Below are 25,308 nucleotides of genomic sequence, written 5' to 3' on the forward strand. Positions count from 1 at the left end.
ATCAAAGGAAATATGTATTTGCATGCTTCGTGGACTTCGAAAAAGCATTTGATAAAGTGCGAGATGAAAAATTAATACATATGCTAAAAAATATAGGAATAGATTACAAAGATATTTGTTTCATTAAAAATCTGTACTGAAATCAAACTACTATCGTAAAAATTGGAGACAATTACACCGAGGAAATCTCCATACAACCAGGAGTCAAACAAGGTTGCATTTTGTCTCCAACATTGTTCAATGTTTACTCGGACCAGCTATTTAAAAAGGCACTTGAGAGACAGCATAAATGGAATCAAAATCAACGGGGAACACTTAATGTAATTAGATACGCGGACGGTACAGTAATTCTGTCAGAAAATACTGACGGTCTCCAAATTCTGCTTGATCGTATTCACGAGGTAGGAGAGGAAATGGGCATTAAAATAAACTCAAACAAAATCAAATTTTTAGTCTTACAGATGCAGAGCTTCAATTAAATGGAGCCCAAATAAAAAATTTCACAAAATTACGTATTTCGGAACTGTCATAACGGACCAACCCGATCCAGACATAGAAATAAAATAATGAATATCGATGACTAAAACTACTTTTATGAAAATAAAGACATTAATTTGTAATAATCATCTCAGTTTAAAACTAAGACGAAGATTGGTGAAGTGCTATATTTGGTCTGTACTTTTGTATGGAGCAGAAGTGTGGACACTAAAAGTATCAAACATCAACAGAATTGAAGCATTGGAAATGTGGATTCATAGAGAGATGCTGAAGATAGCTTGGGCAACAAGAAAAACTAATGAGAAAGTACTAAGCAGGGTCAACAGAGATAGAGAATTGCTTAAGACTTAAACAGCGGAAAATGTCTCATCTGGGACATATAGTGAAGGGAAATCGATATAGAATAATACAACTAATCGTTAAAGACAAAATAGAGGGTCGTAGAGGTGTAGGAGGAAAACAGGTTTCTTGGTTAAAAAAAATTCGTGAATGGACTCACCAGAAAAATGTGGCACAACCGTGAGGCCAACCAAAAAATGTTTCAATTTAAGTAGCAAAACTTAAACGGAAATTTTCTGGGCTTATAATTATTTTGTTCCACAGGTGGAACAAAATAATTGTACAATGGAGACCATGGAATTATAAACGACACAGAGGAAGACTAACTTAGACGGTCAAAGGACATAAAACAACATACTGGATCGACACGGATCCAAGTGATCCAGTATAGAGAACTATGGAGGAAAAAGGTGAGATCTACGTTCAAGGACGGATATTATTGACTAATTAAACAAGTAATAATACTTGATTGTGAATATTATATGTTGGGAACAACCTTTAGGTACAAATAGATGAACTGTACTGCAGCTTCGAATTTTCGGCCTTGAATGAGATCTACAGCAAAATTCCCCTCTTATATTTGATGGATATCAAGTGTACTATGCCGGAAATAACGATGCTAATCTCTATAATGGAGTTGCAATCGTGGTCGCAAAACACTTAGCTCAATCAGTAGTAAATTATATCATCATGTCTGACAGAGTAATCCTAGTGAAATTTAGTTCAAAGCCGTTCATTGCCAACGTAATTCAGGTCTATGACCCAACATCATCCAGCCATGAAGATAATTATTAAAAAGCATTTTACAAGGATCTTACTGGTGCTGTAGATCTTGTTAAAGCAGCAGAAAATACCATAGCTCTCGGAGATTTTAACGCCAAAGTCGCCAAAGGACGCTGTTGAAATATTGTGGGGGATTATGGCCTGAGAAAACAGAAATGAAGATGGAGATCGACTTTACTCATCGACTCGAATGCCATTTCCCATGTACGGAAGGTCGGAAAACGAGTTAAATGTTCATATTGACACTATAATCGAACCTGTAGTGATTACATTAACAAGTGGTAACAGCTGAGATAGTAAGAGTAATGGTAATCTCCCTTAAATAGACTTGTGAAATGAACCTGTGAAAATTATTAAATGTAAGTACTAATATAAGAAAAAAATATTATTATATATTATTACATTTATGATGAATCTAATTGCACGTGAATATTCTACAATTAGAAAATAGAGTCTACAATAACACGATCTATCATTTTTACTTTAAGTCTGTCTGAGCGATTTCCATGTGCCTTTGTGTAGATCTTTCCGAACGAAGTTAAAATTATACAATCGATTAAAAAACTATGAAAAACAAGACTTTTTGAAATCACAACATCAAAAATATTTAAAATTCGTTATTTCTCATGCACCAAAATTTTTCATTTTGTTGGGCTGTTATTATTACTGTTTCATACCGTTAGGCGTTTACAGCGTGAACTGTATTCCATTTCTTCATTTTGCAGAATTTTCAGTTTTTATTGACGCTTATAAATGAAAGTATTCATTGCGTAGTTGCAGCAATCTGCTGAGTCAGCTGTTGATTTATCTGTTGTGTCTTTATTTAGCTGTGTAAACACATTTCGACATAATGTCAGGACATTGATTAATTTCGCTATTAAATAGACTAACTCGTTTATTTGACACTCAAGAGAATTAAAAGTTTCTCAGAAATAAACGTTGAATCTTGCTATTGCTGCCGTCAACGCAATATGTAGAATCAATTGCAGGGAAGAATGTATTTGTAACAATATGATTCATGAACAGCATGGCTAGATGTATAACTTCTCCAAAACATGTTTTGGCATGTTTTTAGAAGACATTATGTACACATAGACTAAACAATCATCTATGGTGGCTACTGCTCTTTCTATTGATAGACTAAATAATTGAATATCCTTCTGAAATTAAAATAATATACTAATTTGAGTATCTTGCATCTTTGGGTATATAGTCGACTTCCGCTGATCAGCTCAGGCGACACATTATTAATGTTAATGAGAACTTATTTTATAAACTAGATCTAATGTATTATTTTTATTATTACACGCAGAAATATAATATTCTACCGTTACAATGTAAAGTGACCGCAAGGAAACATATTTTCTTACGTTCCGCCAATGATCGACTTCAAAATTTCCTAGAATTTATGATAAGAATGTGATTTCGGCTACATTTGACCAATTACGGCGCGTGATTTCTGATTTATAGTTTCATTTAATATTTGCCAGACAATAGACACGTAGGTGTATCTATCAATGGGTCAGCAAGTATCATCAGTAGATGTTTAAGACCCACACCCATACATAAGCTCTACCCTACCGCGGGCATCACTCCACCTAAAGAAGTAGCTAATAAGTGGTGTGTAGTAACTAAGTTGAATGAAAGAAACAAACTCTAGATTCGCGACATCCATTCCACCATTACGAGCATGAAGTATCAAATCGAGGAAAAGCTTTCTGACGAGATCAACACATCTGCACAATACACCAGAAAGAACACCTCTTGCCAAATGAAATGAAGCTGTTCCTCGCTATGTAAATCACCGAGAGGAATTTTTAGTCGTCCTCTGTCCAAGAGAAACCTTGCACTGAACACGAATTGCACTCAAATGATACGGATATTCAGACCGCTCTTTTCTGGATAGACAATATTTACGTAGTTGTTTGAACTGGGCACCAAAGCAAGTAAAGTAGCTAAATAAAAAGAATAAATCCGGTATACCACTAGAAACCATAAAGAAGCTAAAAACAAAAGTCAAGATACACAGACCAGGAAACCAAAGGAGCGACCTGGGAAAGACCTATTAGTGTGTCACAATATACAAATAGAGGACTAGAGTACGCTAAGCAAACATAAACAAGAATAAAACTTTTAATATTTTGAGGTCGTTTAATGTTAAGGAGAAAATTATTAAAAGAGAATTTTAGTTCCGTTTTAGTAACGAATCGTTTTTAAACATTGACAAAAAATTATCTTCTTTATGTAATTACGAGTATATATATATATTTTTTCAATTATTTTGGATTTGACGGTTGAAAATTTAAATAAAAAATAAAATTGTACAAATATCTGTGGTATTATTCAAAAATGAAAGATAAAAATGAGGTACTTCAAGTTGTCTACTAAGACGAAAAATTATAGGTCAAGTACCGTCTATGTTAATAAAAAGTTTGAAATATACCTTGCAAATAAACTAAATCCAACCACAAACTGTTCATCGCATACTGATAGAAGTACAAAACACAAAAGTGGGACTGATTATTTGTAAGACTGATTAAAATAATTTTTGGTGTCAGATATAAATTATAGTCGTCTTATTTTATTTATAAACTCGCGAGATAAGGTACATGCTGACTATCTCCTTCACTGACAAATATATCCCGTTTCATTAATATGTATCATAATAATTATAAAATAATAACACAGTAATTTTAACCTACATTATTACTGAATGAGTTGGATATGTTGTACACATATCAATGGGGAGTATAAACGTATTGAACAACATAGTATGGAATAAAAGAATATCAAATACCATTAGGAAAAATAATTTAAAATCAGAAGCATACCTGCTTAAAAGTATTATATTTTTTCTAACAAGAAATGAAATAACAAAACAGTTGTGGGTTTAATCAAACATTATTCTTAGGAACATATTCGTAATGTAATGGTGTGAATTCTAGTCAACCATACTGTTACAACTTACATGATGATGATGCTCAACCATGCAGACTGCTGTCACGGCACCAAAAGGTTAGCGACAGACAAAGTAAAGGCGTATTAAAACAAACCTTCATAGGCTATTTATTATGTTCAAAAAAATAAGGCTAAAAGGAGCTACAACGTTAAAAAAGTTCATTGTTTCATATGGTCAATGAACCACCAAATATAAAAAAAAACCGCGGAGTGCCACCATTGAAAGATTGAAATTTTTGAGAAAGGGGTGAATTTCCCTGGGGTTAATAACCTTCAGGTTCCCAATATCCCCATCAATAACAATGTTGGCACAGATTATAATGACTCTGAAATCACTTTCATTGATATTATTGATAGCATAAGTTCTCTTCCAAATAAAATTACTTCTGGACCTGATGCTGTTCCCAATTTTCTTTTAAAAAAGTGTGTTTGCACTGTTATCATGCCATTACACACTTTATTTAATAACTCATTACAGTCACCATCGATGGTGACATCGAACCTGAACATCGATAGTAACGATATATCGAAATGAAAACGTTGAAAATGTTGAATAATGCGAAAATAATAAATTACATAAGTATTATATAAACGTGATTTAATTGCTGAAAAAGTGGTGCAATTATGTTACCTTAATCTAATATTAAACAATTAAAAATTATCTCTTAGTAGATATCTTAAACACAACCAAATTATTAAAAAAAAAAGAAATAAGTAATATATTAAAATTATAAGACCCAATAATGCTTATCAATATCTTATAAAAATAACAGTTTTGATAGCAGCTTTCCTTTTATCCTGTTTTCTTGTTGGGATTTACCAGGTGGGTAACTTAAATAAGCGTGTCATTATATAAATTACTAGCTAGTAAAAACAGTAATTTACACTTAAATGGTGTTCGACGTTTTCATTTAACATCGATGTTACTATCGATGTTAACGAATACCTAAATATCGATGGCAAAATATCGACCATTGAGCGTTCAACATCGATGATTTTCAATCATCCGATGATTTTCAATCATCGATGAACATCGCTCATCCCAATTTGGAAGGAGAGTTTTGTTGTACCAATATTCAAATGTGGTCAGAAAGAAAACATTGAAAATTATCGAAGTATATGCCTTCAATCTGCAATTCCTAAATTATTTAAAATATAAAATTCTTAAGAGTGTAAAATATTTTATAGAACGTCATTGCTGAGAATCTTATCGAAGTTACCTTTGTGGCGATTCAGAAGATTAAATCTTATGTTAGTCAAAGATTCCTATGTTCTGGCTGTAAAAAGTAGTGAATAGTGAACAAAATAATATGTAATATTAAGTGGTAATTATAATAAATTTACATTATAACCATTGCATATAATTTAACGTTGATAAATATTAGATCTGAATAATTTACGTGAACACATTATACCTATTATCGACGGATTAAAGTATTACAGAGTTTGGTAATTTTTTAACCACGTGAGTTCACGACACATTTGCGGAAAAAGGTGCAACAATAAATTTCAGTCGTTTTTGTGTTGAATTATAAATTGTCAACAATAATGATAAACAGAGAAACAAATTTATTTTGTATTATTTATATACATACACACATACAGCGATAGATGAAAAATTCCAACTAATGGAAATAAGATCCTTTTACCAGAAAACAAGAAAAAAAAGATAATATCGGAAAAATAACCTACACATGAAAAATGATAAAGAGATATTAATAAATGAAATTTACAAGCTTACTTTACACAACTGTTTAAAAAAACTAAGAAGAAAGGACAACAATCCATAAATTGAAAATGATCACGTATTGGTAGAAATACCTACAAAGGAAGAAATAGAAAATAAAATAAAGGGCTTAAAAAACAATAAAAGCCCAGGAATCAAATCAGAAATATAGGCGAAAAAGATAAAAGCAGGAGGAAAAAGACTACACAAAGAGATACATAACCTTATAAAAAGCACATGAAAACCAGAAAAAATGCCAAGAGAGTGGTCCATAGCAAGGATTTGCCCAATGCACAAAAATATAAAAAAAAGGTGACAAAATGAGATGTGAAAACTATTGAGGCATTGCGTTGCTAGAAGTAGTTTACAAAATACATGATAATAGGAGAAACAGATAAAGAAAAGAAAATTTCACATTGGAGATAGAAGGAAAAAATACATGCATGTTCAAAAGAGTTTCAGAATTTATTTAACTAGATGTAAAATTAGATGAAAAGGGACATGAGGAAGGAGAGACAAAGGCAAGAATAGCAAAAGGAAACAAAAAGTATGGAGCATTGCGATCATTAATGAAATCCAAAATTTGTTTTAAGAAAAACAAAAATTAAAATATATCTTCTTCTTCTTTCAGTACTCTGTCCGATTATCGAACGTTGGCGATCATATTGACAATAATAACTTTGTTTACGGCGGCTCTACATAAATTAGTGGTGGTCTCTTGATACCATTCTCGGAGATTTCGGAGCCAGGATGTTCTTCTTCAGCTTGGGCCTCTCCTTCCGGCGATCTTACCCTGTATTATGAGGTGTAGAAGGTTATACCTTTTTGGATGTCTCATTACATGACCTAAATATTGTAACTTTCGAATTTTTATCGTTTTTGTTATTTCTGTGCTCTTTTTTATTCGATGTAAAACTATTTCATTTCTTATTCGATCAACCCAACTTATCCGCAATACTCGTCGATAAATCCACATCTCAAAGGCCTCCAATTTTTTCATTAATGTCTCTGTAAGGGTCCAGCTCTCCATACCATACATCAATGTGCGTATTAATATTATTTTAAGGTTTAACGTAATATTTCTATTAAATAGAATTTTCTTTAATTTATAGAAGGCGGCTCTGGCTTTTTCAATGCGTATTCTTATTTCTTTATTTATATCCCAGTTATCGTTAACGTTTGCTCCCAAATAGGTAATATTGTGGACTCTTTCTAACTATTCCATGCGCTCTGATGTTCATTGGTTGTAACTCCGTTTTGCTGACAACCATAAGTTTTGCCTTAGAAGTATTAAGTTTTAGCCCATATTCATCACATGCTTCGTTACCCTGTTTATAAGTCGTTGAAGGTCTTCCTCATTGGAGGCAATAAGTACAGTGTCGTCTGCATATTTGAGATTGTTGACATTAATTCCGTTGATTTTAATGCCTGTATCTTCAACTAAGGCTTCTTTGAAAATAAATTCGGAGTAGATATTAAAAAGTAGAGGCGATAGAATACATCCTTGCCTCACTCCACGTCGTATTTCCACTGCTTCCGTCGTGTTGTGTCCATTCGTATGTTTGCACATTGATGCCAATACAAATTTTTGATAATACGGAGGTCTCGGTCATCAATTCCCACCTGTTGACACGACACCTATAAGTTTGTCATGGTTTACTCGGCCAAAGGCCTTTTCGAAGTCGATAAAACACATATATACCGATTGTTCGATATCCCTACATCTTTGAACCATGACCTGCAAACTGAAGAGTGCTTTTCTGGTTCCAAGGTTGTTTCTGAAACCAAATTGTGTTTCACTTAGTTGTACTTCAATTTGTCTTTAATTCTCGAGTGCAGTATTCTTAGGAAAATTTTCAGTACATGACTCATCAGACTGATAGTGCGATGATCATTACACTGTACACTGTATACATTAAAATCTATAAATTAGAAATATTGTAGAGGAAAATACAAAGAAATGATGTGGAAGTGTGAAAATAGATGGTCAATGGAGAAGAAAATGTAGATGAAGAAAGAGATGGAAGGACAGCGTATGAAGACTTAGAAAAAAGTAATATTAAGAATTGGAAAAAAGCATTGGACAGAAATCAATGGAAGGAAGTGGTTAAGAAATGTATGGAAAGACTATAAGAAATATTAAATGTTTTTTATATAAATAAATGTAAATGGTAACTGTAATGGAAAATTAATCTTTTCAGCCCTAGGCCTTCACAGACTGTTGAGCTTTTCTTCTTTTTCGTCTAAGTTGCCTATTACTGGATTATTTTGTTTTACTCCAATTCTTGCATTCAGGTCGTCCATCATTATTATTTCTCGCTGATTGCTTATTTTTAAGAGTACCTCTTCTAGTTGTTGGTAGAATGTATTATTTCTCGTGACCTGATGTATCTTCATTAGGAGCATATACTGTACGCCTAATATAATAATTTTGATTATTAGTATATAATATACAGTTTATATATACAGTTATATATACAGTTTACAGTTTATTATATACAGTTATGTATACAATATATATACAGTTAATTATCCAAAGAAAGATTCAGGGCAAACGAAGCGTGGGGAGACGACGTATATCTTGGCTGCGCAATTTAAGAGACTGGTTCCAGTGCACATCTAACCAATTATTTAGAGCAACAGCTTCAAAGAAACGAATAGCAATGATGGCTACAAAACTCCGTAGCGGAGAGGGCACTTGAAGAAGAAGAAGAATAATTTTGATTCCGTAGATGTTTAGATTCGCAGTTAATATCCTTTCATTAAATGTATAGAGCAGGTATAGAACTCCCTTGTATCTTCGCTCTCTTGTCTTTTAGTACACCACTAAAAATGTGTACAAATTTTCCAGTTAGTTCATTTGCCTTTTTTCTTTGTTTCTGTAATGACATATATCGAAATTGTTTATGGATAAAGATATAGATAATGCCGTTTAATGCTATATCCCGACCAATAAATAAATTCTCTTCCAAATGATTACGAGGTGATTAAAACGATTCTTGTTTATGAAGCTTATAAACAATTTATACTTAGTTGATACTTAGTTCAAAAATAATTTTAAGAGTGTTTCCATTCAAAAGATAATATTGACGTAAAGATTTCATTTGCAAAAATGAATAATAATACAATGTGTATCAACAACGAAATTGTAAACAATTTAAATGGCTCTAAAATGTACTTCAAGGCGAAACAAGTAGGTACATACATAATTTGGTAGTTTCATGTAAAACATCAAAATGGCTTAGTAATGACCTTGTATGACTCATTTTTGTAAGTAATTTATATTCAGAGTATTTATTTGATACAGGTAAAGAAGTTATTAAATATACCGATTTAATTAATAAGAAAAGTACAATTAGTATAAGAAATAATATCTGAGAAATCAAAAACAACAAGCAAATAATTTGAAATACATTGTATATAACATAAACAATGATCAGAATCAATCAAAATCAATATGATTGTAGAGTACAGTAAAATATGATTGACCGATTGACCAATCAGGAGAAAGGTAGAAAATTAAATATTGTAGCTTACTTAAAGGAATAAAAGTATAACTGCTACTGGGAACAGCGAACGGTTGGTTATACCGTCGATGGTGACGTAGTTTAGGTGGAGTTAGGCGTGGGGATTGGAGCGAGGGTTGGCGCAAACATTTATGACGGCTGCATTTTGTCGTCTCCGGATGCCGTCATCCTTTTATTGAGACAATCTGGCCTTTTTTCAATTTCTATGGCTTCTCGGATAATTCTTGGTTCTGGAGTTTTCAAAATCAATTTTGTGACCTGTATGAAGATGGTGTTGAGCTAGAGCTGAAATTAATCGGAATTGCAAACAGAAATGGAATGTTCGTAAATCCTACTTTAGATTCTACGATTTGTTTGGCCTATATAAGATCGGGGGCAGTCTCCACACGAACAGGACAACGCCTTGTCGTTGCATTAAGACAAGACGCCTGTTTTTGTTGCAAGGAAAAGAGCGTTATAAAGAAATCCTCTTACATATGAAATTATTTCTAGTGTGGAGGAAACTTTCAATAAGCAAAATGATAAAATTTATGCATGGTCATCCAAAGAAACCCGCAAAGTGGTACCAAAGATTGAAGGAGTCATTATCCTGCTTCAGTGATGGTTTGATGGTGAGTGTCCTATGAGGGAGTCACTTTTTTAGATTTTTGTGAAAAGGACCTAAAAACATAGGCGTGAAATTATCAGCGGAACATTTTAACAAATGTGCGGAGTGTCTAAGCCACTTCTTTTTATTGCACCGTCTCTTAAACATGGCAATTGTAGCTTTGGAAACTGCTGGACGAAAGATACGCGAGTTTGCGGATGAGCGGTCAAAACACCCCCTCCATGGTCTGTACAAGACGTCACCATAATCTGGGGTCATTGAAACAGGCGCCGATAGAAGCTGTGGACAATTTTCCTAAGGATGTTGTCCGTTCAGCGATCGATGAATGGCCTAACAAACTTCGGTGCTGTATTCAGGTAAATGGTGGCCATTTTGAATAATTTTGTTGAAGTTTGTAGTTCATTACATCAGTAATAAATTGTGCAAAACTTTTTCAAATCAATCCAGTAATAGATTTCAACGCTGCCAATGAATCCCATGGTCAAGTCAGCAAAACAAATGAATATAATGATGGATTAAATAAGAAACAAAACAAAGGCGTAGAAAATGATAATGACTTTTGGAACTCTAAAGGTTGCAGAGAAAAGATAATTGAAATCGCTCACGATTTTTCATAATTGGAAATCAGCAGCGTGATCTATGTCAAGAGCAGCTCATCAAAAAGAAGCATGTGAAAATCCGCAAAAACGATTCTTTACTATTTTCACTAGTAATTGGTTAACTAATAACTGGTTCAATCAAAAATTAATTAGTACAAAATATTATACTAATAAATATATCTTTAAACAATCAAAACAAAACAAACAAAAAAAATTTAAACAATTTTAATTAAAGTATTAAATATTATGTTTAGTGAAATAACAGTGGAATATACAAGAAAAGACTCAATAATGTAAATTATATTGATAACGATACGTTAATGCATGTCATTTATATTAGAAATGTTATTAAACTTACTTTACTAACGAATCGTGTTCTTCATACGCCGCATCTTTAAGATTATTTAATATCTCGTATTGTTCTTCTGAATATTTCTTAATCCTTTCTTCCACCGCAACCATTTCTTTTCTTAAAAATTCTGACATATGCTCTCTAATACTTTTAACGATGGCCTCTATGTCACAATGTTGATCTGGAACATTAGGAAAAAATTAATATTGTTTTTTAACAATAATAGCTTCACCATTTTACCAATTATTTAAATTTAACTCAAAAGACGTAATCCATCTTCTGTATAATAGGAAAGTTCCCCTAGATATCATAAAAACTATCGAAAATATCTACCAAAGCAACAAAATGGAAGTTAGAATGGATGGACAACTCACAGAACATATAGACGTAGGCAGCGAAATAAGAATCTCCTCCTCCTCCTCATTCATTGAGCTCTTGTCAGGGTATGGTGACACTCCAAATATTATTAGCTTGCTGCCTACCTTGGGTGCGATCCTGTGCCAGATGGACGGCCTTATGTAGGGATTTTCCCATCAGAGACTTCATATTGTTCTGAAGCTATTTTCTTGTGGCATTTTAAAGTAATTACTATTTAAATGGGAATAAGCCACAATTAAAGGTTAAAGTACGTTTATCGACGTTTCAATTTCCACTTCGGAAATCGTTCTCAAAATACGAACATTAGTGAATTGAATTCACTAATGTTTGTATTTTGAGAACGATTTCCGAAGTGGAAATTGAAACGTCAATAAACGTACTTTAACCTTTAATTGTGGCTTATTAGCATTTAAAAAGTAATTATATCAGAGACTTCATTTGGATACAGAATGGGAAAGGAAGAGGATACAGAATGAGAAACAAAGAAGTAAAAATACTCTGTTACGCAGACGAAGCAATATTGATAGCCCAAGATGAAGATAAAGTCTGCAAAAAGTAGTTTACAGACTTAACACAAAAGTAAAAGAAATTAATGTGAAAATCTTAACACAGAAAACTAAAACAATAGTAATCAGCAAAGAACCAACCAGATGTAAAATAGAAATTGATGCCATCAGTATTGAACAAGTAATGGAAATAAAATATCCTGGAATTACACTGTCCAGATATGGAGACCTGAACAAAGAAGTGATAGATCAAGTACAAAAAGCAAATAGATTAGCTGGATACCTTAATAGCACCCAAACCGACATATTAACACTGAGATGAAGTGAATAATGTATAAAGCTAGTGTAAAAGTACGACCGCATAAAAGATACAGTGATAACCTTCCATAGAGGTATCAATCCGCCAATAAACAAGCAGAATTGCTTATAAATAGAATGAAAAAGAAGATTTGCATCTTAATTTTTTTTATGTTAGCATGATAAAATTTTAAGATGCAACTACAGATGATCCACCGAGGTTTTGAGTCTTGCATTGTCAAGGACACATTTTCTAGCGTTCAAAAGTATTTTTGCTTTCTAAAAAGCTTCTGTGTCCCTCAGTAATCTATTCTCACAGACCTTTTTTATCAATCTTGAATACTTTTCGTTCAAATATAAGAGGGGTCCTATGTTAATGCAGGAGTCACAGTAAAATGTACAGACTTACATATACACTACGCAAAGTGAAAGTTACTGGAAGATAGTTTTGAATGAGAAACATTAAAAATATTCTAAAAAGTTAACGATCTTTAGACATTAAACAAAATTCGCGAATATATTTAAGAATCATTACAAGGTTTGGTAATTAGGTTCTGATACTGTTGGTATAACATCTTTATTTAGCAGTTTTTTATAACTTTCCATGTTTCCCTTCAATATAGTCTCCTTCTGCATCCCTAAACTGCGTCATGCGAGCCTTCCACTCTGCGAAGCAATGCTCTAGATCATCTTCTGAAACGTTAACAAAAACTTTCATCTCTCATCCGATCCATCAAAGACAACATTTCAAATGAACAACACGGAATTTATGGAATTCTTTGTGAAGACTGCCTACAATATTATATCTACTTCTTCAAGTGCCATCTCCGCGGCGGAGGTCGGCAATCATCATAGCTATTCGAACTTTTGAGACGGCTGCTCTGAAAAGTTCATTTGATGTACATCCGTACCACTCTCTCAGGTTGCGCAGCCATGACATTCTACGCCTCCCTAGGCTTCTCTTTCCTTGGATCTTTCCCTGCATGATCAGTTGGAGCAAGGTGTATTTCTCTCCACGTGTAATATGTCCGAGATATTCCAATTTTTTTGTTTTTATTGAATTTAAAATTTCCATTTCTTTGTTCATCCTTCTCAGAACCTCTTTGTTTGTGACGTGTTCTGTCCATGATATTTTCAGAATTCTTCTGTACACCCACAGCTCAAATGATTCCAGTTTTTTCATTGATGTAGCATTCAAGGTCCAAGATTCCATTCCATAAAATAAGGTCGAAAAAACATAGCACCTCGCCAACCTAACTCTTAGTTCCAGTTTTAAATCCCTGGTACATAGAACTCTTCTCATTTTGTTGAAATTTGCTCTAGCCTTTTCTATTCTTATTTTTATCTCCTGATTGTAATCATTTGTGGAGTTAATCATTGTTCCCAGGTATGCATATTTGTCCACTTGTTCGACGTTGGTTTCGTTTATTAGAAGATTCTCGTTATTTCTTTGAGTTTTCGATATTCTCATAAATTTCGTCTTCTTGACATTCATTGTTAGACCATACTCTTTTTCATACTCTGCTATTCTGGTCACCAGTCTCTGAAGATCTTCAATGTTTTCGGCTAAAATCACAGTGTCGTCCGCATATCTAATGTTGTTAATGGGAACTCCATTTACCTTTATTCCAGCTGTTTCACCCTCAAGAGCTTTTTTCAGGACCTCTTCGGAGTAGGCGTTGAAAAGAATTGGCGACAATACGCATCCCTGTCTTACTCCACATCTAATTTCAATTTCTTCTGACAGCTGTTCGTTAACACGTACTTTTGCTCGCTGTTTATAGTATAAATTTGATATGATCCTGAGGTCGTTGTAGTCAATCTTCTTTGATTTCAGGACATTCATTAAATGTTTATGTCGTACTTTATCGAATGCTTTATTATAGTCAATAAAACATGCGTATATATCTTGATTGACGTCCAGGCATCTTTGTATTAGTATATTAAGTGAAAAAGAGCTTCACGTGTTCCTAGGCCTTTGCGAAAACCAAATTGTGTATTATTAACGTCTATGTCCAGTTTGTGATATATTCGGTTATGGATGACTTTAAGTAGTAACTTTAGCGTATGAGACATTAAGCTAATGGTGCGGTAATCGCTGCATTCTCTTGCGTTTTTCTTTTTAGGGAGACAAATAAAAATAGATGTTAACCACTCTTTGGGTAATACGCCTGAACTATAAATTTGGTTCAAGAGTGTCACTAAAACATCAATGTGCTTCTCATCTAGAATTTTTAGGATTTCTATAGGAAGCATATCAGGTCCAGGGCTTTTCCCGCTCTTCATTGTTTTTAATGCGTGCAATATTATATAGGGCAAATCAATCGAAGAATGCAAAATACAATGTATGAACATTTCATTTGCATTCGCAATTCGGCCAACATCATCTCCATACAGATCACAAAATTGATTTTGAACCACCCGAGTTGTCTTAATAAAAGACAACTCGTGTATTTAAATGGTAATGGTAAATTTATATAAAGACAAAATGGTAACCGATTACCTTCAAGATGGAGAACACTTCTCAAACATAATAAAACTTTGTATACTCCGTCTACAAATCCAGCTTCCGCCGTCAAGAACCTCGGTGCTCTCACTCAATCGACTCGTCAGTGAACTAAGTCACCATCGACGATATAAATGGACCGCTCCTCGTCCCAAGCAATAGTAGTTCAGTAAGCTGTGAACAGTGTACAAGTGCAGTCATCTGGCAACACCGGAGACTCAGAAAGAAAAATGTCTTTTAGTAATTAAAATCGTCCTGGGCGTCGATTTTTGAAAAATGACGCCTGCTATTTTTGCCTGATTGGTTTAACTCTATCGAACGATAAACAAATGTGGCATAATTTAGAGAAGAAAGCCGGTTTATGAAAAACAAGACGACATTTCATGTCTGAATATCTAATGTCGTGTTCTCCCGATTAGGTTTATCATGTAAGCTTTTATAATTATTCTATAAGCTTCATCCTATCAGTTTTTAATGTACTTGAAGCACTAACAGTTCCCTTGTTTTTACCTCTTTACAGAAGGAGAAAGTAGACATCTTTTAACTATTTCACTGCCCTTTTTGTCTAGTTGAAATTCCTTTCTGATGGACGTAGGACATACGTGAGATATGGTTTTATCCTTCATATTCTGATGAATAGCCAGATGCTTTAAAAACATTTTCGAGTCTTTTTACCGGCGATGGATCACCTTTGCCTGAAGAACACATAACGATAAGTAACATTGCTTTCTACATTCGTCTATTATTATCCAGCGAATAGCAGTCATAAAAAAAAAGATTTCAAAATTAAATAGCGCCTCTTATTTACTTTAACCTTCATCAATTTGCTACATCAAATACTTTGCTATTTCAAATAATAATAGGTATATACAAAGCTTGAATTATAATTTTAAATGATAATTTTTTAAATGCAAAAGTCACATGTTAATTTTTCTTTCATTTTTTAAAACATGTAAAAGTTTTTTTTTATTGCTGGCAAACAAAGAATTATTTAAAATTCAGTTTATACATGGCATTTTCTTAAATGTAAATCTTTTGGATTGTCGCTTTATCTTTCGATATTCTCCTCTGTATATCTCTATCAGACGTCCCTTCACAGGATATAAGACTTCCTAGATAAATATGTACATTCCTGACATATTCTGATTTCATGACCTTCTATTTGTTCTAGTTGCTGATTGCTCTAACGCATAGATGATCAGTTTCTTGAAAATTTATTCTCAAACCCTTTCAATGTTCCTCCAGTAGTTTGCTCATCATAAATCCAATGTCTTCCTCATCGTTGGCCATAAATACTTGATCATCTGCAAATAGTCAGGTGCGCAGAGTGGCTTGCTCCATCTCTATATCCATTGCGCCAGGTATCTAGTGCATCATGAATTTTAAATAGAGTTGAGGATAAGTAGCAACCCTGTCTCAATCCTTTGTTCACCCGGAAAACTTCTGATGTCCTGATGTCTGATGTCCGCACTCTTATCACTGCTATATTATTTATAGAGCTATAGATATTATAAATCTTTCTCTTCCTCTTTATAAGCAATTCTGCTTGTTCATTGGTGCATTTATACCTCTATGGAAGGTTGTGACTCCATATTTTGCGCGGTCGTCCGATACTTCTGCCGATTGGTGACTTATCTCTTGCTATTTTGACGACACGGGTCTCCCCCATTCTGCTTATGTAGTTATTCCATTCTTTTTTTCTATTTAGTGTCCATTCGTTTATACACTGTATGTTACATTTTCTTCTAACATCTTCACTTATCTTTCGATGTTTCAGAGTATTTCTTCTCAGTATTCTTTTCTCTGCCGTTTCCAGTAGCCTTTGTGTTGTGGCTGTGTCGCGTCTGGTTTCTGAGGCATATGTCATTATCGGTACACTGGCTTTATAAATTCTTGACTTCATCTTAGTGTTAATGTGTCTGTTTCGCGATATAGTGTTATTAAAGCATCCTACCAGTATACTTGCTTTTTGTACTTGATCTCTCACTTCTTTGTCCAGGTCTCCATAGCTGGACAGTGTAATTCCATATTATAAATAGCTTTCACATATACTTGATTTAAGTTACTATTTCTTAATACTTCTAATAGGTAGTAATTTTTTATTACCTTTTTTAATAGTATTTTTTATTACATTTTTTAATAATAGACAAGTTAGTCACATTAACATGACTCACTTGTAATAGCAAATTAATCATGGTTATTATAGGTATTCCTTCATTAGGTTCGCTAGAGTAAATGATGCGTTACGCGTTAGTAAATGGTAAAAAGGTTGTAGTTTGTTAAGGTTGTGTAGTGTTAGTAAATTGAGCCATGTTTCGGGACAGTTAAAGTAATAATTTAGCGGTTTAGAAACAATTTCGAAGTTTTGATATAGTACATATATTAACAGCGAATAAGGTGGTACCCCTAACAAAAAATGCAATGTCGTAGTGTTGTTCGTTATTTACAACGTCACTCTAAGTATGTAAGTAATTTTAAAAGCTGCAATTATAGTAAAATATTAAAATAATAATGCATATCTTTTGTATCACAATATTAATTGTTATACCGACTTACATAAATTTAATATCTTGGCATTTTCTTTAATATCACTTGGGTTGATGACTACATTGAAAACCTTAGAAAGTGTTACTTGTTCAGCCCTAATTCTCTCTATTGACTTAGAATCCTAAAAATATATTTATATAAAAAAAGATTATACAGATTGAACGAATTTAAAACGGAACATACGAAATCAATGTATTTCGGCTCAACTCCGCTCTAGGTGGTTGGCCAACAAAAGGTTGTCAAATAATTATATTATAAAAATCCAATACTTCAGCGGGCTGCTGGATTCTGAATTCATTCAAGAACAAGTCAAAACTCCACCCAAATAGGTTGCCTAGAATCACTGTGAAAACTAGACTACACAAGCAGTTATTATGCTGTCAAACCACTTATCGCTGCCTTATAGTCCAAGAGATAGAGCCGAAATTTTGAACTGATCAGTAATATAACATTTCTCTATTGGAATATATTCATTGTAACTGGGTTAAGACTTTGCCTTACAGGCGGACGCCCCTCGTGGTACAGGGGGTGGCTATACAGGGATGAAGTTGTAATTTTTTTCAGAAAAATTAACGATCGATAATATGGCTGAAAATTTGCCCAGAGTAAGATCTTGGTATAACCAGACGAAATCCCAAAGGGCGGAAGCGAGAGTGGATACATAAGGGGTGGCGCACATGGGTGAAATTGCAATTTTTTGGAGAAAAAGTAACGATAAGTAATATGTCCGCCATTTTCATGGCTCATTATTTAGCCCCTAAAAACTCTAAATCCAAAAGGGCGGACAGCTGGGTTGGTACAGAGAGCCATAAAACGGGGTCAAATGTACCACTTGCCTGCGCATTTTAGGTCTCGGTAACAATTTTCAAACTGATTTTATTATGATATTTTTATACCGATTGATTTGAAAATTTGTATGCTTACTTCTGTTACTATTCTGAGAAGCGTCAAGTAGAGTTTTCCTCAAAATTTTCCAAAAAAATTTCCGTAAATGAAAATTTTCGTAATTTTTTGAGGTAAAATCTAATTTATAGAATCCTTTCGATTTTCTGTAAGTTATACCATGATTTTTTTCCAAAAATTTTCAAACGATTTTTACGATAAGAAAAAAAAATTAGAAAAACTTTTCTAAAACATTTGATAAAACTCTACGTCATCGTCTGAATCTTTTATAGAATATTTTGTAGTTTTAAAATGATATTATGATAATGTTTTTTTTTTTCAAACTAAAGTCATATTTACTTTACAAATCACATTTTTTTCTTAAATATAAATATTTTACGAATTAATTTTTAATTGAATAAATGAGAATAAAAAAGATTTTTAAATTTATATTGCATAAATAATGGTTGTTCAGATATAAGAAAAATTTGATTTATTATTACATTAATAATCAAATACAAAATATATTATTTCTATTTATCAATAGGTAAAATTCAATTTGTAGAATTCCTTTAACATTTTACAAATAATTATTAATAAAAATAAATTTAATAGTGGAATTATCAATTTTTTAAGTTTGAAATTTACTTTGTACTTAGATATTTTCAATATTTTTTTTAACTTTCAAATTGATTGAATTTTTTTTTCATTAGTTAATTATAATTTTACAAATTCTGTTTGGACATTAATTTTGCATCATTATTATTTTAAAATATTAAAATAATAATGATGCGCGTTCCATTTAGATCAGTAATTCTAGACGCATGCGCTAAATGTAATAAGTATCAAGATGCTTTTATCCAACTTGGTGAAACTGACTTCGATTGTAATGAAGTTTTTGAAACCTTAGAAACTTTCATATGTCACTTATATGGAACAGGACTGACGAGAACAATTACAAAAAGAAAAGTAAACGATGTCAGATTTTCACTATTTAACCGGCAGTATAAGTTGCATGATATGAACGAGCCTTTTAAAAAAAAACTAAAAAATTTCGATGCTTCAAGCTTACCACCATGTCAAGATGAATTACATTAACATCTACTGCGAGCCCATTATATTTCAAATATTTGGACAAATGCTCATAAAAAAGTACCAACAGAATTGATTGTTGAAGAACATGGTTGGGAGTTTGAAGATGAAACATATAAATTCAAATGGTTTAGTGGACCTCAGAAGCCAGAATCAATTCGAGAAGTAGTGATTGAAAATGAAGCAGATAATGAATGTGATATTATTGAAAGTGAAAGTGACGAAGATGATGAATGTGATGACATCAGTGAGAGTGAGAAAAATGACGAAATTTTTAAAGTTTTTCTAAATTTTTTTTTCTTATCGGAAAAATCGTTTAAAAATTTTTGGAAAAATTCATGGTATAACTGACAGAAAATCGAAAGGATTCTACAAATTAGATTTTACCTCAAAAAATTCCGAAAATTTTCATTTACGGAAATTTTTTTGGAAAATTTTGAGGAAAACTCTACTTGACGCTTTTCAGAATAGTAACAGAAGTGAGCATACAAATTTTCAAATCAATCGGTATAAAAATATCATAATAAAATCAGTTTGAAAATTGTTACCGAGACCTAAAATGCGCAGGCAAGTGGTACATTTGACCCCGTTTTATGGCTCTCTGTACCAACCCAGCTGTCCGCTCTTTTGGATTTAGAGTTTTTAGGGGCTAAATAATGAGCCATGAAAATGGCGGACATATTACTTATCGTTAATTTTTCCCCAAAAAATTGCAATTTCATCCCTGTTCGCCACCCCTTATGTATCCACTCTCGCGTCCGCCCTTTGGGATTTCGTCTAGTTATACCAAGATCTTACTCTGGACAAATTTTCAGCCATATTATCGATCGTTAATTTTTCCGAAAAAAATTACAACTTCATCCCTGTATAGCCACCCCCTGTACCACGAGGGGCGTCCGCCTGTAAGACAAAGTCTTAACCCAGTTACAATAAATATATTCCAATAGAGAAATGTCATATTACTGATCAGTTCAAAATTTCGGCTCTATCTCTCCGACTATTAGCCAAGCTCCTCTTTCCTTTAAAGGAGACAGATAGTTGAACGATATTTTATACAATGTCTATCACCGGGTATGGATTTATTTTTGTCCAAGTTTTATATTGGTCCACTATTTCAAATGCAGTTCAAACAGACATATATTAAATTGTATGTTCCGTTTTAAATTCGTTCAATCTGTATAAGATTAAATTTTGCTTCGAATAAGTTAACGATATTTATAGTTTATTCACATTTTTTTTCAATTACTACTACAATTTTTTCTTTAATTAAAAGCAAGTCATGTAATTTGATTTTTAATTACTTTTAATGCTATAAAAATATTCGCAGTCAGCAACAAATTGTGTTCCACACAGGGATCTCAACGTGTTTATAACAATATGCGTATCAAAAGAATGATAAAATAAAGGAACAACAGAATATGAAAAGTATGTACTTAAAACCAAAACATAGCATAATGAAGTCGTTAGTTGGACTATTACACAAAAGATTCAAACCAGATACAATGTATGCCATCTTTTTCTCAGTTGTAAGAAATTCTAATTGTTCATTGGTCGATGGTGTACGTGATGGCCATAGCTCAGTGGCTATGTAACTGGCTTAAAAAGCTGGACAATGGAAAACATTTTTCAATTTCTAATTTAACTGGGCCACCAGGACCACGTAAGAGGTCGTTAAGTCATGTTAACTAACTGAAAACCCTAACACTAAACCTTAACTATAGTTTATTTTTATGAACGAGAGAGTAATTAGCATAATTTTAACTGGTAGCTCCGACCACTCCATGGGCATGCTCAAGATTAATTGAAAAATTACTTTGAATAATTGTAAAAAATAAATTAATTATTTCAGTGTTATAAAGTGTTATGTGTATGTAAACAAAAGTGACCTCTTTTATCACACACTATATTAGAACTGACTGGCCTACATTAAAAAGGGTTTTAAAAAATTCACATTTTTCACACAACAAAAATTACAAAAGAGAAAAAGATTTTTTAAAACCGTCTAAGGTATGTTAAATAGATGAATAAAAATATTAATATAAAACTTACAGCTACTTGTTACAAATCCAAATCAGATTCAGAAGATGAACTTTCAGAACCAAGATTTATAATAACTGGCTCGATCATTTTATCAGTAATATTGTCCAGCTTCCACATTTTTTCCTCTTCTTTAATAGTGTGATTTACTGCCTTTTCCCAGTTTTCAGGTTTTACATTATTTACGGCCTCCAAAAACAACTGTTTAACATCATGAATTTTAAAAGTGGTATTTTTTCTTGAAACTTCACTCTTTATCTGTGCCCATACCAGTTCAATCGGGTTTAATTCACAATGATATGGTGGGGATCTAAGTACTGTCATTCCACGATTTTTGGCAATTTCATCAATTTCGTATTTTTTAAATTTTTCTTTATGAAGGGCACACAACGAATAAAGTTCCTTTCTTATAGATCCGGGATGGTACGTAATATTTTTTGAACTCAGCCAATTCTGCAAGTCTTTTTTTAACCACTTGGTTGTGGGCAGTCCTTCTATAAGTCTGGAGTGATAACTTGCATTATCCATTTCTATTACACAGTTCTTAGGAAGAAGATCTATCATTTGTTCGAACCATTCTTGAAAGACATCAGCGTTCATGTCTTCATGGTAGTCACCGGTACGAGTTGATTCAAAAGTTAATAAACCACCTTCAACAAAACCGTCTGAACTGCCAATGTGTACTATTATCAGCCTGCGTCCCTTTCCTGATGGTGGGTTTAAACCAGTAGATAAGTTATTTACAAAAGCGTGCATTTGACTTGTAACAGTTTCATCCTGCCAAAATTTATTTGGTGTATGACCCTCGTTGATCCATGTTTCATCAAGATAAAATATTTTTCTTTTTTGGTTTCTCATTTCCTTTATGGTTCTTAGAAAATGTCTTCTCCATATGACAATATCGCTTCTTTCTAATAAAATAGACTTTCTGGGATTCTTTTTCCAGCGGAAGCCTATTTCTTTTAAAAGTTTCCATAACGTACTTCGACTCATTTCTGGGTAATCCTTATCATCTCGAACTGAGACAAGAACTTTATCCAATGTTGGAAATTCTTGTCTAAAGAAGAATTCATGCACTTTCCGTCGAAGTCCTTCTTTAAAATGATATTCTATTTGAAATTTTGGTTTCCCTGGAGCATTACGTGGCATTTGAAAACTACCACATTTCTCTTCTTTAATAACTCTGTAAATCGTAGATTTCCCAACACCAAGTGTACTGCTAACTAACTCAACGGTCTCATCAACACTTTCACATAAACGTTTGTCTGTAAATGATTTAAAACAATTAAATATTAATGTTTTTTCATTAACTGTTAGAGGACCAATTTTTCGGCGTTTACACGGCACTTCCAAATTTTCCATAACACTAGTATACATAATAAACTGCACCTTGCAACTGAAGTACCTACTTTTAGTGAACTGTTAAGAATTTTGAATACGCCACTTGGATCTTCCTATATACAAAATGGAAAAACCCACTATCACATTTTCTGTGGAATAAGTTTAGAAGGTAATTATCTAGTCAATTACTGTCGTAGATTCCTGGAATTAAAGAATTAAATGTTTGATTGTTGAAACCCTTACTTCGTGGAATGCACTCATTTCAGATAAAATAAAACGTTTTATTTTATCTAAAGAATTAAACTTTATTTTGCAAATAGGCAAAGAATTAAACTTTATTTTGCAAATAGATAAAATAAAACGTTTTATTTTATCTAAAGAATTAAACTTTATTTTGCAAATAGGTAGGTACTTATTAAACTTTTATTGGTTATATATAACCAATAAAATAAACATCTTACATTTCTTGCAAATTCATTAGTACCTGTTAACCTCCATCACTCCGACACTGGCAACCTTATGTAAGGATTAGTAACCCTCACAACTATTGTATTCTATTCTGCTCCAACCTTTATACCTGGTGGTCATAGTCAATTTAAAATTGTTTTCCTATATACTTCTGTAAACTTGTTGACAAATATCTGTTTTTCATTGAGTCACCCGTATCAACAGTTTAGGGATTTGCATACATAATTTATTGTTTTATTACTCTCTCATACATAAAAATACACTATAGAAGGTTACACGATCTTTACTTTTTATTGGTGGATTACTCGTAATACTTCCATGGAAGGTTGCCACTCCTCTTGCGCGGTCGACCGATACTTCTTTTACCGTTTAGTGATTTATCTTTTACTATTTTGACCCCACTCATCATCATCATCAGTTGGTGCTACAGCCCTTCGTGAGCCCTGGTCTGTCTCAACACATTCTTCCATCTTTCCCTGTCGAGTGTCCATCCCCTTACTCCAATCTTCCTGCACATAGTCCACATATGGGTTTAGGTCGTCCTCTTCTTCTTCTTCCGACCGGCCTATTTAGATTGGTTATTTTAGCATAATCACTTTTATCCAGCCGCATAACGTAGTCCACCCATCTTGGGCGGTTTATTTCGATGGTTTTCATGATATGTGCATCACCAAAAACTCTAGGAGTTCTAAATTATATCGCCTTCTTCACAAACCTTGTTCGCTAACTCCGCCATATATGGTCCTTAATACTTTTCTTTCAAAGATTCGTAGGAACTCTTTGTCCATGATCAGTAAGTGAACACTGAGCGTATTATTGTTTTATAAAGCTTGCACTTTGTTGCTCTTGATATATTTCTCACTCTTAGTTAATAACTTAAGCCAAAATAACAGCGGTTAGCTACGAATATTCTTTTTCTTATTTCTTTAGATGTGTTGTTGTTGCACCTCCGAGTTATTTTGCTGCATTTTTTCAAGTTTTCTGCGGCGTTTTTGATACGTGTGAAAGCTTCAACTTCTTCATTTCGGGTTCTTCCAATGATCACGATATCATCAGCACATGCCATTATTTGTATACTACGGGTATATATCATAGCCTTTAAGTTTATTCCCGTCTTCTCAATTCTAATTATTTCCTCAACGTCTTCTTCTTCGCGTGCCGTATCAGAATTATCCGATGTTGGCGATCACCATTGCGAAGGCTTCTCGATCTTCTGCAATATGGAATAATTGTCCTGCATTTGATATCTGAGTCCAGCCACGAATGTTTTTTAACCAAGAAACTTGTTTTCTTCCTACACCTCTACGGCCCCCTATTTTGCCTTTAAGGATCAGTTGTAATATTTTATATCGACTTCCCCTTACTATATGCCGCAGATAAGACATTTTTCGATGTTTAACAGTCTTTAGCAGTTCTCTATCTTTGTTGACGCTCCTTAGTACTTCTTCATTAGTTTTCCTTGCTGTCCACGGTATCTTCAGCATTCGTCTATGAACCCACATTTCCAATGCTTCAATTTTGTTCATGATCGATACTTTCAGCGTCCACACTTCTGCACCATACAAAAGTACGGACCAAACATAGCACTTAACCATTCTTTGTCTCAGTTCTAAACTGAGATGATTATTGCAGAAATGACTTCATTTTCATAAAAGTAGTTTTAGTCATTGCTATTCTACGTTTTATTTCTATGTCTGGATCTAGTTGGTTCGTTATCACAGTTCCCAAATATTCCATTTTGTGAACTTTCTCAACTTGGACTCCGTTTAATTGAAGCTTTGCATCGGGATGTGGGTCACGACTAAACACTAAAAATTTGGTTTTGTTTCCTCAACGTACTTTCTGCAATTCTTCTTGGTATTGCA

General features: G+C 33.2%; 1 protein-coding gene across 1 annotated transcript in view; it reads right to left on the minus strand.

Moving 5' to 3' along the window:
• Nucleotides 1-25,308, minus strand: part of PRAS40 (Proline-rich Akt substrate 40 kDa) — an 85,142-nt gene that overhangs the window by 39,206 nt on the left and 20,628 nt on the right. Inside the window, exons 3-4 of the mRNA XM_072534557.1 lie at nucleotides 17,633-17,744; nucleotides 11,396-11,570 (exon numbers count right to left, since the gene is read on the minus strand). Coding sequence (XP_072390658.1) covers nucleotides 11,396-11,570; nucleotides 17,633-17,744 — 287 coding nt within the window. The remainder of the gene's footprint in view (nucleotides 1-11,395; nucleotides 11,571-17,632; nucleotides 17,745-25,308) is intronic.

Source organism: Diabrotica undecimpunctata, chromosome 6, assembly GCF_040954645.1.
Source record: "Diabrotica undecimpunctata isolate CICGRU chromosome 6, icDiaUnde3, whole genome shotgun sequence".
In the NCBI taxonomy this organism is placed as follows: domain Eukaryota; kingdom Metazoa; phylum Arthropoda; class Insecta; order Coleoptera; family Chrysomelidae; genus Diabrotica; species Diabrotica undecimpunctata.